We start from the raw sequence: 20,000 nt of genomic DNA on the forward strand, positions 1-20,000 counted from the left end.
AGAAAAAACAAGGATCCGATAAAGCTAAAATATCCTTGAATAAATAATTACTTCATTCACCTCTTTAAATGATTTCCTAAAAATACTTTTAGTGAAAAATTTATAACATTTTATTCCTCAATTTTCTAAAATAACTACATATCAATTACTTTTACATCAATAACCTACACTATTCGCCGCCGTCATTATCACCTGTCGCCACCATCACTTCACCGTTGCCGTTGTTGCAGATATCCCTTTAGTTATTGTAATATTTACGAGCTACTACTATTACATTTGATTATTTATTGGCACATTATGAGGCCATTCATTGTTAGTGTTTTTTTTTTTAACATTTAAATGTTATTAAATTATGTAAATTTTAGCAAGGAGCTAGAGAGTACATAAAGGAAAGGAAACAAAATAGAAGCACAAGTTAAAAGTTAAAGGAAGTCCAGTTGGACTTTGCAAACGATTTGTGATTCATAACTAACTTAAAGTCTTGAGCTCTCTGACAGCGAATATGATTGACGGGCGCTTGTTAGAGAAGACACATTCATTTCTCGTTTTCCAAATGACCCAACAATAAGCAAGGATGACGAGGCTTATATACTTTGATCTCTTGGGGTTGATTGCAGGATCTTTATGGATAGAGAAAAGTTCTTGAGCGTTGTAAGCTTTCCATGGTGGGAGTTTGCACCAAGTAATGAGAAAAGTCCAGAGTTGTGATGCAAATTCACAGTCAAGAAACAAGTGGTTGAATGATTCATCAAACTTCTCGCACAGGGGGTAGGAGACAGATGCTAAAGGAATATTTCTATGAGCGACTTTATCTCGTGTTGGTAATCAATCGAGTTCAAAACGCCATCCAAAGATATTCACTTTTAGATGAGCTAATCAATTCCATGGAAAGGTCCAGTATGGGCCAATGAAAGCATCATGGAGACAAGCTTTCATTGATTTCACAGTGAAGATTCCGGTTGAGTCGCCGTGCGATATCCATGTGTTTGGGCTGTTGTTGAGGTTTACATGATGAACTCTCAGAAGGAGTTCTTGGAGTTGGAGACATTCGGCAGGTGTCGATGGGGGAGAAATCCAGTCCCAAGACCATTGTGAGATTAAGCTGTTACCTATGTACCGATCTCTAATGAAGCACCCCTTTCGTTTTTCCAACTTGAAGAGATCCGGAAAGGAATAGCAGAGAGGTTCATTGACAGTCTATTTATCGATCCAAAACCTGATAAAAGTGCCATCTCCAACACGACCTGAAAATAAGCTATGCAATGAGATGTTAAAGTCATCAAAGCGGGGGCCTAATTTTGCAATATTGCACCAGGCACCCACTAGGCTTGACTTAAAGGGGATCGGGGAGCAGTTTTGATAAGATCAATGAAGAGAAATAATGGTGCGAGCCCATAAGCTATCAGGTTCTTTTTTGAGTCACCACCACCATTTTGACAACAAAGAGAGATTTATAGAAAGTAAACTACCCAACCCTAACACACCCGAGTCAATAGGTGCAATGACTTTATCCCAAGAGACCCAGGGGATTTTTTTGGAAGTGGAGGATCCTCCCCAAAAAAACGAATTTCTTATTGATTCAAGTTTAGATAGAACACATACCGGAGCCTTGTACAACGAGAAAAAGTAAGAGGGAAGAGAGTCAAGCAAAGAGCGGATCAAAGTATTTCTACCTCCAATGGATAGACTGGAGGATTTCCATTTAGAAAGCCGATTTTCAAAGGTTTGGATAACGGGTGTCCAATTTTTCTTGAGATTCATATTACCGCCCACTGTGAGTCCTAAATAGGTGATAGGAAACTGACCAGCAACACAATCAAGGATATCAGTAGATGCCGACACGTCTGATTGGTCCAGGCCAAGCCCCAAAAAATTGGACTTATGCAAATTAATTTTGAGACCGGAGGTGAGGTAAAAACAGAGCATGATTTGAGAGATGTTGGCAACATGAGTTTTGACCATGCTCAGATTAAATTTGCATCGTCAACATAAGATGGGTGAGTAGAGGTCCCGAGTTCGGGATTTGGATTATAGTAATGAGACCAAGATGAGATGCCCTATTGATGATTGTGGAAAAAGCTTCCATTGCGATAATTAAAAGGAAAGGTGAGAGAGGGTCACTGTAACAACCGTCACCTGAGCCCTTCGTCGGACTATAAATTTTTGTTCGTATATGGTCAATGATTGTCAATTTAAGTCATTAGACGCGTGGTTGTATGAGTTAGAGTATGAATAAGATAAGACATGTTTATTGGGTATTGGTGTTCTCGACTTTTTAAAACTTGGAACGAAGGTTTGAGGAAGACTAGTTGCCTAATCGAAATGCCAAATAAAGCTAAAATAAACTTTTAAAATATTAAGAGGATCAATGGATATCATTTACCATGCTTTAAATTGTGTCGTTCCTACAAAAAATGGAATATGTAATTAATTAAACAAGTCGGCAACTGAAAAACGTGCTGATTTTGTTTTGGTCATAACTTTTTAACCATAACTCCGTTTTTGACGATTCAAGCAGCCACAATTTCGTAAAAGAGTCTAGTTCGACCTGGTTGAGGTCTACTTGGTCGAGTTAGACCTGGTTGAGTTCGACCATGGTTAAATTCAACCATATTCATGCCTATATATAGTTTGTTCTTTCATTCCATCAAAAAGGTTATACTCACATAAGATTTCTCTCTAAGGTTATCTTTGAAAAACACTTTTTCATCACAAAAATCCAGATTTCATAGACAAGAAGATAAAAGAGTTTGTCTTTCAAATCCTCTCTTAAATCATTCTCTCGATTTCGGTTCTAAACGCTTTCAATCAATCAAGGCTTCAATCTTTGATCAAGAAACAAGTGAATATTATCATTCTCTTCATCAAAAACTTGTGTAAGTTCTGTTCTTAATCTCTCCAATTCATTTTTATATGTATATATATGTTACTCTTTCGGTTCTTATCAAAAGCTAAGCGAATCATGTCTTTGATTGTTGATTGTGCAATTTCGGTTACAATTGTGTGTAAGAAACGAATTGAACCTTGATTAAGGCTTTGATTTGATACATTATGTACTCATGTAATTTGGATTTTGTGCAACTACAAAAATTGAAGATATCCTTTACTTGGCTAAACGACTCTAAAACTAGTCGATTCCGTATCCAAGATTAAGGTTGTGCAATTGTCGATAACATGATGTATGAAATCGGTCGAACTTCACCCTTTTTGTACTGATTTGTAACACTTTTGTGTAGGTCTAGCTCGACCTCTGGTGGTCTAGGTTGACCCTCTGTTGACTTTTGTCACTTAAACGGCTCGTAAGGTTCCTAGTTTTACCCGAAATGACTTGTTTTAACTCTCGGACCTTTAAGACTTGGAAAAAATTCATTTTGACCTCTGTCCAGGTCAAACTACACCTGTCATGGTCGAGTCCAACCACTTCCCTACTCATATAATCGGTTTCTTTGGCCTTTCGTGTCCATACTTGCTTAATCGGTTCTTAAACTTGACTAGTTTTCTCCAAAAAGTGTAGTTTTGGTCCAATTGATTAACGTATGATTAAATGGTTTCAAAATAACATTTTTGGCTGTAGTTGGTCGAGTTCAACCATAAGGTTGAGCTCAACCTCAACTCGTTTCGGTTTCGTAAGCTTTTCGGTTAAAATCTCCGATTTCGTCTAGTTTTGATTAAATTCGAGTAAAACTTATTTTGGGCCATGTAATGATTTCAAATCAGGTTGTATTGATAAAATAATGTATTTTAAACTTATGAAAGGTCATTGGTGTCAAATCTAGACTCTTGTTCGGTTTATTCGAGTCTCGTAAATTTTAACAAACGTCGTTTTTAAAGTAAAATAAAGACATATGGACTTAAAGGCATTTCTAATAGGCTAAGACTTAAGACAAAAGACGTTCATTTTGACTTGTCATGTATTGTTGATAGGTGTTGATTGTCGTGGACTTTGATTGTGCTTGTCGTGCTCTTTCATTATACTGTCATAACACTTTTCAGGTGAGTTTTGTAGCCCCTATTTTAACATGTTTTGGGGTGGAAAGTATACTTGTTCTTTTTAAACAGTTTTGTCGATTTCTGTTTATGTTCAATATTGAGCCTGTGCGTATAGAGTTACTTATGTCATTTGACGTCCTTCTGTCTTGTTGTATGTGTATGATTATGTGTTTGTTATTGTGCTATATGACGTGCTTATTTGACGTGCTTTTGTGTATTTGGTGACTTGAGACTTTAGACTAAGGCAGGTACCATAAGGCCGGACTTTGAGACATTGAGACTCGAGACTTTTGGACTTATTATGGCGTAACTCTGCTCGTTATATATTGAACTATTACTTGTTTAGAGTTAAAAGAATCGATAAAAGACTTATTTCTTTGACTAAGACTTTTGACATAAAACCTACGAACTCACCAGCCTTTGTGTTGACACGTTTTAGTATACTTTTCAGGTACTCAGACTTATCAGGAATAAAGACTGTTATGCTAGGCTTGGACTTTGGAGATTAGTACTCCTTTATTTATTTTCAGACTTTAGGCTACATGCCTTGGATTATTTCTTTATGGACTTGGTTGTAATAAGCTATTTTAGCACTGTTATGACTTTGAACTTATGTATTTGGGAATATATTTATTGTATTCTATTTCATTTAACAGTATCTATGTAATTCCATGTCGTGCTGTACTATTCATGACACCTCATGTTTCCGCCAATGGTGGGGTGTTACAGTCACCCTGTGGAACCCTTCTTTCGCAGTTGAATTCTGTTGTTGGGCATCCATTGACAAGGACATATGATCTAGTTAAGGATAGAATGCCACGCATCCATATCAGCCACCGATCAGGGAAATGCATTTGTTGCATAACTGAAATTAGAAATTCCCAATGAACAGTGTCGAAAGCCTTTTCAAAATCGACTTTTAAACAGAAAGACTCTCTCTTGCTCTTCTTTAGCCAGGCTAGAATTTCATTTAAGATGAGAGGGTCGTTCATTGTTGTGTTAATGAGTAAAAAAGCAACACACCTTTTTGGGGGTTTTTTTATCGAGTTAAATGGTCGGTCTCAAACTAATGATAAGTTCTTCTTATTATTTTTTAAAAACGACATATTATCCTATTTTTAATCTAAAATTACATAAATTGGCTAGTTATGTACTAATTAACCAACCTTATTGGTTAATTATGTATTTTGATTTTTTTGATATGACGCTAATATGAACTAGTTATGTATTAATAATGAATGATACATTGTGACCCCTCTCAGGGTGGGGTGGGGTGGTGATCTGTACACTAACAGTTTTTGGTAATAGATCACCAAATGTGTTTTATTGTGTAGTACTGTACAACCATGTAAAACACATTTAGTGGTGTATCGTCAAAAAATGGTGGCGTATAGATCGCTTCCCTTCTAGGTGTTACGCCACGTTGTTGAGTTTTGACGGAAACGTTTTTCTTTTGAAATGTCATAAATTTTGTTTTGACTCATTTTTCCAGTTATAATGGAACTCGATCTTGACGAGTTGCTATGGAAATCGCTTTCAAATGTTAACGTTGTGCTAGGGATGGATTATGGGTGATGATCTGTTGAACACAAAATTTTAACCGTACACCACTAAATATGTTTTAAAGTTTTGTACGGTATAATCATGTAATGCATGTTTGGGGGTTACAGCTAAAAAAATGTGGTGTATAAATTACCATCCATAGAGTATAGATTAATTTTTTACAACTGATTTGAGCTAACTTTAGTTTTATAATTGTGGATATTTGAAAATTTGCTGGTTTGGGTCGGGCATTGTTGAAGACTTATAATTTCATAAAATAGATTAGATTTTCATATGTATATTAACCGACAAGTGGAGTCTTTAACTTAAATATAACCTAATCAGAATATCTTTTGTACCCAAATTTGAAACTTTTTAACGTTGCCCTTTTAATGTTAACGAAACTCATATCTAAAATATGTTATAAAAAGTAACACTCAATGGTGTCTTTCATGAGTTTTAGATTTTAATACCACGACGATATACAACAGAAGTTGAAAGAAAGTTGAGATGTAAACTATCTTACTCTATCTAAGGTAAAAAAGTTATATGTAAGATTGGAAAAAAGACCTTAATCCTTAGGGTGGGGGGGGAGCGCCTCGCCACCCCTCCCCTCCCCGATTTTGCTTCTCCTCCCCTCCCTTCCCCTAATGCTAGGAATGCCTCACCACCCCTCCCCTCCCCTCCCCACCATTTTCTATTTAATTTTATTTCTATTTATTTTTAAAAACTAAAACATTTTATTTATAAATTAAAACTAATACAATATTATAATAAAACAATGAAATAAAACACCAAACTACAATATTAAACGAAACGACAACACAATACATAAATAAACTAGCGATCGATGCCCGGGATGAATGTGCGATGAATATGGTCAATGAGATCCATTCGAAGATCTTCGTGATCGTTTGGGTCCTGTATCTCTGCCAATCGAGCATCCGATGGCTGTGGCGCAAACGGGGGATCTGGAATATAATCGGGACATAATGCGTGGTCCTCGTCTTTTAAAATCATGTTGTGAAGAATACAACACGCATAAATGATCTTACGGATGGTGGTTTATTCCATTTGTCGTGCCGGTTCTCTAAGTATTTTCCATTTTTTTTTGATAATACTAAAAGCTCGCTCCACATCCTTCCTTGCAGCCTCCTGTGCCTTAGCAAATCGAATCCTTTTCTCACCGGTTGGATGGGGAATGGTTTTCACACACATCGCATATCTTGGGTAGATCCCATCCATGAGAAAAGACGGGTACTTATATTCGGTTCCCTTACAGTGAAAGAAACCACCGGTGCTGTGCCGACTTCAAAGGCATTGAACAAAGGAGATTGGTTCAACACATTAATGTCGTTGTTTGAGCCAGCAATACCAAAATATGCGTGCCAAATCCAACAATCTGTGACGCCACTGCTTTAAGCGATATCATCAGCCCGTGATGATCACCTCGCGTGTACTGGCGACGCCAAGCCACTGGACAATTATCCCAAGCCCAGTGTGTACAATCAAGACTCCCTATATACACATTTATTAAAACGAAAGTATTAACTAAACTACGTAATACACACATATATATATATATATACACATTATTAAACTGAAATTATTAAGTAAGCTACGTAATATATATATATATATATATATACACACACATAACCGTATATAAGTAAATATATACCTAACATGCCGGGAAAACCATGATAAGACGCATGATGATCAAATAGCCGTTGCATACCATTACGCGTTGGCCTATGCAAATATTCATGCCGGTATAACCTAATGACTCCATCACAAAAAACATTAAGGGTGTCACGTGACGATCTTTCCGACATATTTAAGTAATCATCTAAATTGTCCGGATTATTACCGTATCCTAACTGGCGAACGACAGATGTGCATCTCTGTAAAGCCGAGAACCCCATTTTCCCACGACCGTCGACTCTCCTTTGAAAATATTCAAAATTGCTTTCCAAATCTGTAGCTATCTTCACAAACAATCGTCTACTCATCCGAAACCGTGTTCTAAAAAAATCCTCATCAAATTTCGGTTTCTCGGCAAAGTAATCTCGAACAAGACGGTCGTGTGACTCAATACGATTGTCTCTTTTTGTATACTTTCTTGAAGAGGGGGCAGTTTCGCGGACATCTTGTTCAATCGCATAATGCACTATTGTGAAGAGATTAATATAGCGTTGCGTCTCGTCGGATGAACTCGAGTCTGATTGGATATTTGGGGGTACTGGCATGGGCCGTTTTCAAAAAATATAGAATTGTTGAAAAAAGGGTTCATGATTGTTGTTTGATAAAATATATGTGTATATATGATAATATGTGTGTGTGTGTTTTGTGTGTGCTCTGTTTGAAAGAGAAAAAAAAAAACAGAACGAATGCAGAAGAAAAGAGAAAGAAGAAAGAAAAGAAGAGAGGAGCCGTTGGGGTGGGACCCATGTGGGTTTTTTTTAAAAGTTCCTAACGGTCAAAAAGGAGCGGCACCACAACCGGCACAGTGGTCACCAAAACGCTCCCGCCCTACCGTTACCGGGGGATCGGCGTGGTGTGCCAACCGGTACCTTGGGCACTCCGTCCACTTTTACAAGTCATAAATATAAAATCTTTGATCTCTATCTCCAAAAATAATAAAGATGTTAATCACCTTATTTAACTTGTTAGTTAAAAACCTTTATATATGTTGGGGTATATTTGGAATTACAATCTGACGACTTGCAAAAGGGTAAATGGCTAAAAGCTAGCCAATAAAAATGAGACATTACTGTCCATCCAGCATATGTTTAAAAAATTCAGCCTCACATTATAAATACCAGTTCACATGCTATCGCACTTGCCTAGCAATTACCTTTGCTTACACATACAGAATCTTTCACTTCTGGTCCTACAAATCTTATTATAGCTTCCTTTTCCCTCGGTCACAATACCATCCCTCATGGCTGCTAAAGTCATCTCAAGCGGGTATCGGTACACTACTTTGCCCGAGGGCTATGTCCGCCCGGTCAATGATAGACCTAACCTATCTCAAGTCTCCGAATGCAACGATGTTCCAGTTATCGACTTTGGTGGTAGTGATAAAAGCCGCATAAATAAACAAATCGGTGATGCTTGTCGTAATTATGGCTTTTTCCAGGTTTGTTGTTGCAAACGCGCACACCCTTGATCGTAGAGTGATTTGTACACTACTGTTTTTTTATTTACATGCCATCAAAGTAATGGAAAATTACCATAATACCCTTACGAAAACATGAAATGATATAAGAATATGGTAGTATTAAAATTTGAGGCCATATGGATAAAAATTGATGATGAATTAATACTTCAACTTATAGGGCACGTGGTATAAATACTTCAGAGTTGTACCTTTAGACTAAAAACCGGTTATTTTCTGAATGATTCTGACACGTGACTGGTCTATTATATATAGTTATATATTGCATGTTAAGTCAGCAGCGGAACTTGAACATCACTAAAGAAGTGGTCAAATTTTTTCTAAATGTGATACATATATATATATATATCTTAAAGTATTAAGGGGGTAAATATACATAAATTTTATTTTTCACCAATAATTGCTAATTATTTACCAAAATTCTAGAGGGATCAGAACCTTTTTAGGTCCTGCTGATCTTCTGCCACTGTGTTAGGTGATAAATCATGGTGTGCCAAATGAAATAGTGGAGAAAATGCAACAAGTAGGCCGAGAATTCTTCGAGCTACCAGTCGAAGAGAAAATGAAATTGTACTCCGAGGATCCGACAAAGACGATGAGGTTATCGACTAGCTTCAATATTCAAAAAGAACAAGTTCATAACTGGAGAGACTTTCTAAGGCTTCATTGTTATCCTTTGGATCAATACACCCCAGAATGGCCTTCCAATCCTTCCCATTTCAAGTAATTATTTCTCTCTTTCAGTTCTTCAACACGCACACACACACATACATATAATTTGCTCTATTGACAAACCCTTTTTGGCATGCATTTTGGATATATGATGATATATTAAAACTAGAATTACAAATGTGTTATTATTATGTGGTTTGTATTTTTGGTTATACTTATTATAAGATAATATTTCCAACATGATAAAGCACTAATGATGGAAGTAAAAGTAATTTGGTCTTATTTGTGACATTGACTTGATGATTTCTAAATACAACGTGATTAACGAGGATTAAGATTTATTCATAACCCGCCACACTCAAACTCAAATATGTTCAGGTCACATCAATAATATATTGAATTACTTTTACCAAGTATTTAAATAAAAACACATTATATTAACATTGATAAAAACAAATAAGAAAATAACAAAAATTAAAACCACTATATTCTATTTATATATGTGATTATTATATTGATAACTCGCCACACTCGAACTCAATATTTTTGCATCACGTCTCAATTGTTCGCGTAATGTCTCAATTTGTTCACTTCATGTCAATAATATATTAAACTACTTTTACCAGTTATTTAACATTGATAAAAACAGTACACTAATAATAACAAATAAAAAAGTAACAAAAAGTCAAAAGGAAAATGATCTGTACTACAAACTTTACCTAAGCTTAGGTACTGTCACATTAAAAAAAGTTACATATTACACCTTTGAATTTGATAAACATACATAATTCCCTGAATTTTACATAATCTCTCTGTTTTACCTAAGATAGATATTACATGCTTTACCTAACCTTTTCCTAAAGTCAAAATCACTATATTCTATCAATATATGTATCATGTATGCTGCACACACAAATATTTTTCATCAATATAATACACACGCTACACACAAATCATACCCGACTATATATACACACATAGATATAGAGAGCCGGTATAAAAAAAATCTCAGAAGAAACAATATTAAAAAATCAATGAAAAATTAATCAAAAAGAAGACAAAATGTTAAATCCTATATGAAACCTTTAAAAATTCATGACAAATTATAATTTCGAAGGGAGCATTGACCCCCTTTGTCCTCATGTGGTACCACCAAGATATATGTGATATTTTTACAACACAATTTAATCATTTATAACAATATCTGCTTTATGCAATCGTACTATGTGTCATAAAGTTTATATTTTTGTTGTAAATGGCAAAATTATATGATAAGAATATCACTCCCCTATACATATATATCACTACATGGAATCGTGTGTAAAACATGAGTGAGATGAGGTAAATGAAGTTGACAATTAAAAGTAAAAGAATAACACGTCGGAGCCTGTAAGGGCAACCCGTGAAGGTCTCATCATGTTGTAGGGAATATGCTGGCACCACCGTCTCGATTACGAATGGCCTTCAATAACTCTATTCGTTTCTAAATCTGAAGAACATGCATATACCGTATAGCCCCATTAAAATGGACGAAACTTAGCAACCAATATGTACTATCTTTTTATTCACAATATAAAAATGAAGAGGTTTTTATTATAAATTTGAAAACACATCTAAATGTAAAACTCTTTTGAAAAATAGAAACAGTTAGAAACTATCTATACATCTATATCTATATTATATTGTAAAAAAATAGCTTATTATTTTTGGAAATGTTAAAACTGTGAAATATTTTATGGAAAATTAGATTTAAAAACGTACTTTGGGCCTGTTTGTTTTTTAGACCATTAAGTGACTGAATTGATAAGTCACTTAATGGATATATAACGTCTGTATGGGTTAAGTCAATACAGTTGTTTTTTTGTTTATTAAGTCAAAAAGCAAACACGCTTGATAACTTAATGGATTAAGTATTTTTGATTAAGTCATGACTTAGTATATTAAGTCTTAAAAGGACGCCACCTTTGTTTGTCTTATCCTTGGTCTCCAGGGGTGCCTTCGAGTTCCAACCGTTAGCATACTATCCACTTGAATGTTACTGCTAGGGTTCGAAAACATTAATAAACTAACATACTGTTCTTAAAAAAAATTCTACTTTTTTTAGTTTTCTTTTATAACTAAACACTCATAATATCCAAAGCGTTAGTTATCTATACTTACTTATGAAATGAATAACCTTTTTATTTTTAGAAATGTTAAATATTACATCATGTAATATTACTAGAATACCTTTTCTTTTTCTTCTAAATTTCTCTCTTTTTCATTCACTAATTTAATTATCTCTACAAATATATCTAAAATATCTTAATATAATAAATTATACCATCATCCTTTTGACTGTTAGAATAACTATATTAACTATTATATCAGTTACATTTATTTCAATAGTCTGGACTACTCGTTGTCACCACCAATTGTCGTCGCCATCACTACTACATTACCACCGCCGCATTGCAGCGGACAACATGCTAGTTGTTCTAAAATAGATACTATCCTTAAAAATTGACATTATTAAATATTAAATCTCATTTCAAATAATGGTAATTTGACAAAGTTATTCTCTATTATTTTTCTTAACGATATTCTAACCTACATCTTATTCCTATTTATTCCTAAATTATAGGTATGACTTGAATGAAATCAAAAACTTTCAAAAAATCTCATATATTAATTCAAACCCATAGTAATATATTCCTTTTTCATCATACAAATTTGACCACATCTAGAAAGTATAGCCTGATCTTCAATTTGTGGCAAATGTCGATCTTGAATTTAGTGGCAAATGCCGACATTATACGTAATCAAAGTTTGAGTTTTCATCATGTGATGCAAGTGATGACGCCTTTCGGTGATCTCAAATATGTGTGCTATTTTAGCTCAAGTCAACAATATGTAAATAATAAAGACTATATCCGACATGCAACTTACATTAAGGCACACATATATTCAGGAAACAAAAGAAGTATGTATAAGGAAAAGGCTTAGCTAATATGTTGTTAATAGCAATTTTTTTTTTTTTTTTAGAGAATTGTAATACGGTAAAGCGGATTGCTTTTTGTCCAATAGAAAGCTCGAATATTTTATATGAAACATTAGTTAAGATTTATGGTGGCAATGACTTCAAAATACCAAATTATCCCTTACAAAGTCTCCAAAAACAAACGTTATATTATAGATTATTGATTTAAAATAATTATCTCTTGAAACATTTTGTTCTATAGGCTTAATATTATATATATATATATATATTTATAATTTATAATCTACCCTTATAAAACATATTGAAAATCCATTTTAAGTAATTTAAGCACTTTTTTAATATTCCCATATTGCCCCTAATTCACACATTACCTCTAATTCTATATATCTAAACACAATTAGACAAACACCCTACCAAGATATAGCACACAGACACTTTTTTCTCTCCTTCCTATTTACACACACGCATATCAATTCCCCCTATTGTTTTGTATTATCATTACCGTTTAACCGCCTCAACGTGCGGACACCAACCCCGTATATATATAATACCTTTTTACCTTTTTTTTTGTCTACAAAGAATTTACGAAAATTCATTCATGATCTAAGTAAGATTTTTGGAAAGAAAATGTCTTATACATCTTTCAAATTACATAGTCACATGCGCATCTAGTCACTCCCAACTAGTCAAGATTTTTGAGGTCTCACCGCCGAATAACGTTGTTGCGTCGTTAACTTCAAAGGAAAAATTCCTCTACGAGACTAGGGGCTGAGCATTTACCTTTTTTTAGTGACTTTTTTTTTCTTCTCATTTTGTATTTTAAAACTACGATTTTTTGAGTATCTTAATTTTGTGGTTATGCGGATTTGTTTTTTTTAAGATATAGAAAAGTATATAATAGATCTTATCCAAAAAAACAATAAAATTAGATGCATGATGACAACGGGCCGGAGGCAGCCATGACGGATAGTGGGGGCAGTGGCGGCGAAGGGCAGTACCAGAGCCAGTATTTTCATTTTGGGGTTGCCAATCGGTATTCATGATATTAACAAGCGAATTTAAATGGTACAATTAAACTACACAGTTGTTAATTACCTTTAAAACTAAATAAATAACATAAACAATACTAGAAATATAGGCGACAGTACGTGGCACCGACGATGGTGTGATGATGAGGATAAAAGTAATTGATGTTGAAAGGAATTGTGTAATTATATTAAGAGTCGTGAGATATATATTGCATTTAATAAAAAATAAAGTTTTTCATTTATATAGAATAATGACTTGCACGGTACCCGCGAAATGCGACGACGGTGGTGGTGATGATGTGGTAATAGGGCGACTGTTTGTGGTGAAGGCTGTGTCGAGTGGTATAAAAAATTGATATAAAAATAATTGATGTAAAATATTAGTAAAAATATTGATAGTGTAATCTAATAATTAATATTAAGGTCAATGTAGGTGAAAAATATGTTAATAAGTAATGTGTATATTACACAAATTTTCAATAATTATAGATGAAGGGTTGTTTTTTTTAATTAAATAGGGTAGATAAGTGTGTCTTTTAAGGATGTAGATCTTCTAAAGTTAAAACTCATATTTATTAGTAAAATTGATATCTTGATTATTAGATTAAAATTAAATGTCAATATTCAAAAATCACCTACAAAATTGAAAACAAAACAACTTTAAAAATCTCTATCTATCCATCCGTGCTCACAAAACAAATTGACGGAATACAATGAGGACAGACAAGCATGTGACCATGGTATCTAAATTTTTACAATGGGCACTCGCATTAGTTGTGCACCGATCTCCTTAATTTATGTTGACATAATGACACCCAACGCGGTATCGTGACATCACATAATTGAACACGTGTTGACATCAGCAAACGAATTAACAATTATATCATACGTACTTTAATTTTATTATTATTATTATTATTATTATTTTATTAATATATTATTATCTATATTACTATATAAAACAAACTATTCAATTAAAACTTTAAAATAACCATACCATCCTTCTTATTTATTCTCAAATTTAAATATTTTCCACCTATATACTTATAATACTCTTAATTAAATAAATTACAACTTAGATCCTCCAACTTTAATATAACCATCTTAACCCTCTTACATCAATTAATTTTACATTAACCAATAACCACCACCATCGACACCACTGTTGCCGCCCCCACACCGTCTTTGTTATCACCATCGTCGTTGCATCGTGTGGGCATACGTTTAGTTATTATTATCTATACTCATTTATAAAAGTTATCACGCTCTCATTTTTAGAAATAATTACATAATAGAAATATACGAAATTATTAAATTACATTTAATAAACACCTACTATGGAAAGAGTTTTTATAAAATATCAAATTTGCCCTTGATGAATTATTTACACTTTAAACTCATATATAAATAATTAACATTTTAACCCTTTATCTTCTAAAAAATTTCATTATCACAATTATATCAACCAACACCACTTCGCCACCACCACCAATAATACCATCACCGATACCATTAGATCGCCTTTCTCAACACCGTCGTCACATTATGCGGGCGTCATGCTCGTTATTATTAAGTGATATTAGATCAGTTGATGAATGCATCCATATTCAATCATGCATAGGTTATGAGTTTGACTTTTTTTTAAGTAACATCTTTATGGGTTTTCTTTTGTATTAACGAGGGCTTAGTTCTTCTATTAAGTCGCAACGGCTAGTAATGTTAGTTGATTGATAATGGATCAGTTAAAAATCACATAAAAACGACGACTTAAATTACAATGGTAATTATACCTATGGACTATGGCTCTTGGTACAAGTCATTAATGTGGGATGACTTAAATGATGAGTAGGTCATGAGTTCAACTCTTATAACAATAAAATTAGGGTTATATGTTGTTCTTAATGGTTTTTCTCTTACGAAAAGTGGAGATGATCGATCGGGTGCAGTTATACCAGTTATTGATACCAATGCGTCGTACAAAATAATTAAATAAATAGTATATCAAGTTGTATAAGAAAACTAGAGGGCCAAGGCCTTTTTTTTTTTTACTTAATAAACTTAATAGTTAAGAACTTAATTATTCAGTCAAATTTTATTTTTATTTTTTGACTTAATACACAAAATAACCGTCAATTACTTATATATTACTTAATAAATACAGACATTATTAATGTGTTCAACCATTTAAAACATTCAATACTTAATGACTAAAAAATGAAACGGGCCTAAATCTATATAACTAATGGGACCGTAACAAATATACAGTTGAACTACCATATATTGAAATAATAAAAATATATTATTTGACACAAAAGTCGTGTATGCTTCCAAATGCACAATAAACGTCACAAATAATCTTGTGACTATCTATTATATTAGATTAAATTTGTGTTGATTGGTTCAAGCTTTGAATTTGGTATATATTATGATATAGTTATCCATTGGTTAATCGTTATCTTGATGTCATATATTCTTTTCCAGGGAACATGTTGGAAGTTATTGTATTGCAGTTCGAGACTTGGGAATGAGAATATTGGAATCGATATCAGAAAGTTTAGGTTTAGATAAAGAATGTATAAAAACAATATTAGGGGACCAAGGCCAACACATGGCCATAAACCACTATCCAGTGTGCCCTGAACCCGAGCTAACCTATGGGTTGCCCGGTCATACAGATCCTAACGCGCTCACCATCCTCCTTCAAGACACGCTTGTATCCGGTCTTCAAGTCCTTAAGGATGGCAAGTGGTTAGCTGTTAAGCCACACCCGAATGCATTTGTGATCAACATTGGTGACCAACTAGAGGTACTTGTAACCTTTTTATAATGTTGCATCTATATATGTACCCCTAAAATGATGGTCTTGATACATTAGACCACGTCTCAGATCCTGACTAGCTTATTATTTGTTTTTCTTCCTAGTAGGCGGTTAGTAATGGTGAATACAAGAGCGTGTGGCACCGTGCTGTGGTGAATGCGGAGAAACCAAGAATGTCAATTGCGTCATTTTTATGTCCTTGTAACGATTCCATTATTAGTGCTCCAAAAGAGCTAATACAAGATGGAAGAACACCTGTTTTCAAAAACTTTACTTATCCAGAGTACTACAAGAAGTTTTGGAGTAGAGATCTTGACCAAGAAAATTGCTTAGAGTTCTTCAAGAGCTAGCTATATATCTTCTCCACCCCATCCATTTTTCCGAATAGCTTGATCATTACTGCTAGTTCTGTTAATTATTATGATCTAAGTTACTTAGTAGGGTTCAATAATTTATAATGTGAACGACTTTACACAACTCATGTGTAGTATTTGTAATGAACTTTTATATCAAAATGACAACCAAATAAGTTGGCACCTCCAATGCCACGCTGTCAGTTTGGAAGTTTTTTTATTGGTCGAATACATACAATTACTGAGATTTGAAAGTTCCATCATATATAATGTACAACATTAAAATTTGATACAGATTATGATAATTCATGTAACGTTGTACCAAGCCCTGTTTATTGTGGCATCTTAAAGAAATTAAATAATAAAGGAATGGATTTAAGTTTGAAGTTTATTGTGTAAGCAAAAGTTAGACCATTTTTGTGTGTGTACGTTTGTAGTTCACTTTCTTCTCAATTGTTGATAATGGCTTATCTTGTAGGATTGGACGACATTAACCAGCAAACATTATCCCTTGTCTATCTCTTGCATTACATTCATGTTATCATGTCAGCTTCGCTGACCCGGTCCTCCATCAACAATCACCATTAGTCCGCGGTCCTAATCTTCGGCCCCCACATGTATCACGAATCGTGTAATTAAGTGACTGCTTGATACGTATCTCAGGGGCACATTATGGCTGCATTTGACGAATTCAAACTTTCCCTAAATATAAAATAGTCAAAACAATCAATTTATGTCTTAGCTAGTATTATCTTGTTGAACGGGTTTAATTGAAAAACAATGTGTTTTTCTACATGTTTTAGAAAAACCTTTATTGAATTAGACCATTTCCAAGCTTGCACTTGACACCAATAGCTTATGTGATACAGTAGAAAAGCAATTCACTAAAAAATTATTATCCGGATTAACGATATAAAATGATATTATTGATCTATAGTCTACTCAGTTATTATCCGGGCAAACGATATAAAATGTATAAAACTCTATCAATTTTTAAATATTAGGTAAAAGTAATATACAATACCGTTCTTCACAGGGTACGGTCCCAATACCATATATGATGATGCATGAGAGAAGTTAAGATATAGACATATTAATTATTTTAAATAAAAAAAACTGCTTTCAAGTTACACTTAAAGTATTCAAAGCCTTCAAATTTCTATCAAAATGATTTTTTGACAAGCTAGTGACTAACTTGAAATTTTAGCAAGAGCTGTTAGATGATTTTAATGAAATTTAAGCAAACAAATCCTTAGATCATTTGAATTTTATTTCATAACGGTTTTTTTTGTCATGTCGTGCTAATGGTTGAAGATTAGATTGATGTTAACAAAAACACGATTAAAGCAATTAAATTTTTTCTAGCATTCAGACCATAAAATTAGATAACATCTACAAGAGTAATTCCTTTCATATAAGGGTAGAGATAATTTCGCAACAACTAGATGTAATATTTTACTGCGCACAATGCACAATCAAGTAAAACTTAAATTGTTATGATGACCGAGCTTCGAGCCCTTTAATTCGTTATCAAGCGTATAGCTTAGAGGGTGATTGCTGGCCACAAATTTACAAGAGTCCGCTCTTTGTTCACGTTCAAGCATTTGTTCCCCACGTTCGAGCGTTTGATGTTGTGAAAAACTGAAAATATTACTCCAAATTTATATAAGTTCTCTTTTAAACATGTTCTTTGGTCACGTGTCCCATGTTCTCTCTTTTTCTTCTGTCACTGGGTGCCTCATCAATGTCTCACATGCTTACATTAATTGATTTCTCGACATCTTTTTGTGGTCAAAATTCACCCATTTTTATCTTTAAGTAAAACTGTAAAAGCGTTAGATTACGCGTTTGGTGAAAGCTTTTACTTCTTTCACTCCAAACTAAACATATACATTCTGATGTAATTTAATGAAACTAGTTTTTTTTTTATTAGTAGCATATATTATATTAAATAGACAACTTAGCAAGATACTAAGGGCAGGTTTAATTATGAAAAATGTTTTCTAGTTTTCCATTTCAAATTTTTTAAAAATGAAAAAAGTTTTTCCATCTTTAAAAAACAAATAAAAATTTTGAAAATGCGTTTAAAACCAAAAAATGAAAAACAATTTGGAAAACAAAGTGTTTCTAATTTTTCATATAAAGGTGGAAAACATTGTTTTCTGTTTTAATGGATAGCATTTTTGGAAAACTATAATTTGAACGCGTTTTTTGTTTTTCATTTTTTTGGAAAGTAAAAATGGAAAACAAGGAGTGTTTTTCCCAAATAAATGCACACTAAAAATCTAAAAGTACAAATATATATACAAATCTTAAGTTTAACAATATAACATCTTCTAGATCTCTCCCGATACATTAACTCAGAGGACTTTAAAAGAAGTGAAAAAACTACTGTCAATTACAATAATCTGAAAAATGAGATAAACTTATGATCGAATTTAATTTCGTAGTTGTTTGGATGTTTCAATATTTATCATTTGAAGAAATCTTTATATTTTAGGAAGGCAGGATGAATTTTCAATTCGTTCATTTTTTTGAATAGTGAGAAAACAAAAAATGTTTTGTCAAATTCTATTACCGTTAATTTTTTTTTTTTTTACACAGATTTCATTCCTCTCAAAATATTTAGTGAACCAAATGCGATAATATCTATTTAAAAAATACACAATGTTCAATAAAATGTTCTAATTATAATATCTTAATGATCATATTGCTTCAACTGCAAGTTCTAAATAAAATCTCCAACTTCTAGTTACTATCACAAGCTCTAGCAAATGTTTTAAAATGTACCCATAAAGTATTTGAAAAAAAAAAAAACTATTTAGCACGTTAACTGATAAACACCTAATTCGCACAACTTTAAGATATGAAAACCGACATGTTTTGTGAATGTTAATAGACGATTAGGGCGTTTTATGTTTGTTTAAGTGTTTCAGGTTTCAAGTTGTGATTTGGAGCTAAATGGATCATTAAGAAGTCAAGCAAAGTTGAGAATCAAGTCAAGAAGTGTCAAAGCAAAAATCTGAAAAATTGCCATTTCTGGGGCATAGTTTGGGACACCTAAGAGACAGTCTGGGATGGTCCTAGCTGCACAAAAAATTCCGAAAATTAGGGATTTAATTAATTTTCAGTTTATATCTTTTCCACACACGACTTGAGAGGTTATCTAACACATATTTCACATACTTTGGAGCAGTTTCTCACTCTCTCAACACCCCAATTTTATCATCATATCATATTTCCATGGAGATTCAAGCCTTAATTGAAGAATCAATGATGAAGATTATAGGCTAGGGTTTCTATTGATCATTCTCATGTGAACAATTATGTAAGACTTTTATGTTCAACCTTTCTCATATTCATGTTGGATTAGATGTTTAATTCTTAATTGTGTTTTGCATCTAACGTTGTTTGGATTTGAATGAATGATTACTTG

The 20,000-nt window shown here is 33.3% G+C and overlaps 1 protein-coding gene across 1 annotated transcript; it reads left to right on the forward strand.

Moving 5' to 3' along the window:
- Positions 1-8,361: 8,361 nt before the first annotated feature.
- Positions 8,362-16,754, forward strand: LOC122589110 (protein DOWNY MILDEW RESISTANCE 6). The gene is made up of 4 exons (XM_043761353.1): positions 8,362-8,674; positions 9,189-9,436; positions 15,875-16,199; positions 16,319-16,754. Exons 1-4 carry the CDS (start codon positions 8,477-8,479, stop codon positions 16,559-16,561), a joined length of 1,014 nt encoding a protein of 337 aa, XP_043617288.1. The 5' UTR covers positions 8,362-8,476; the 3' UTR covers positions 16,562-16,754.
- Positions 16,755-20,000: the final 3,246 nt, after the last annotated feature.

This window comes from Erigeron canadensis, chromosome 2 (assembly GCF_010389155.1).
Source record: "Erigeron canadensis isolate Cc75 chromosome 2, C_canadensis_v1, whole genome shotgun sequence".
Lineage (NCBI taxonomy): Eukaryota > Viridiplantae > Streptophyta > Magnoliopsida > Asterales > Asteraceae > Erigeron > Erigeron canadensis.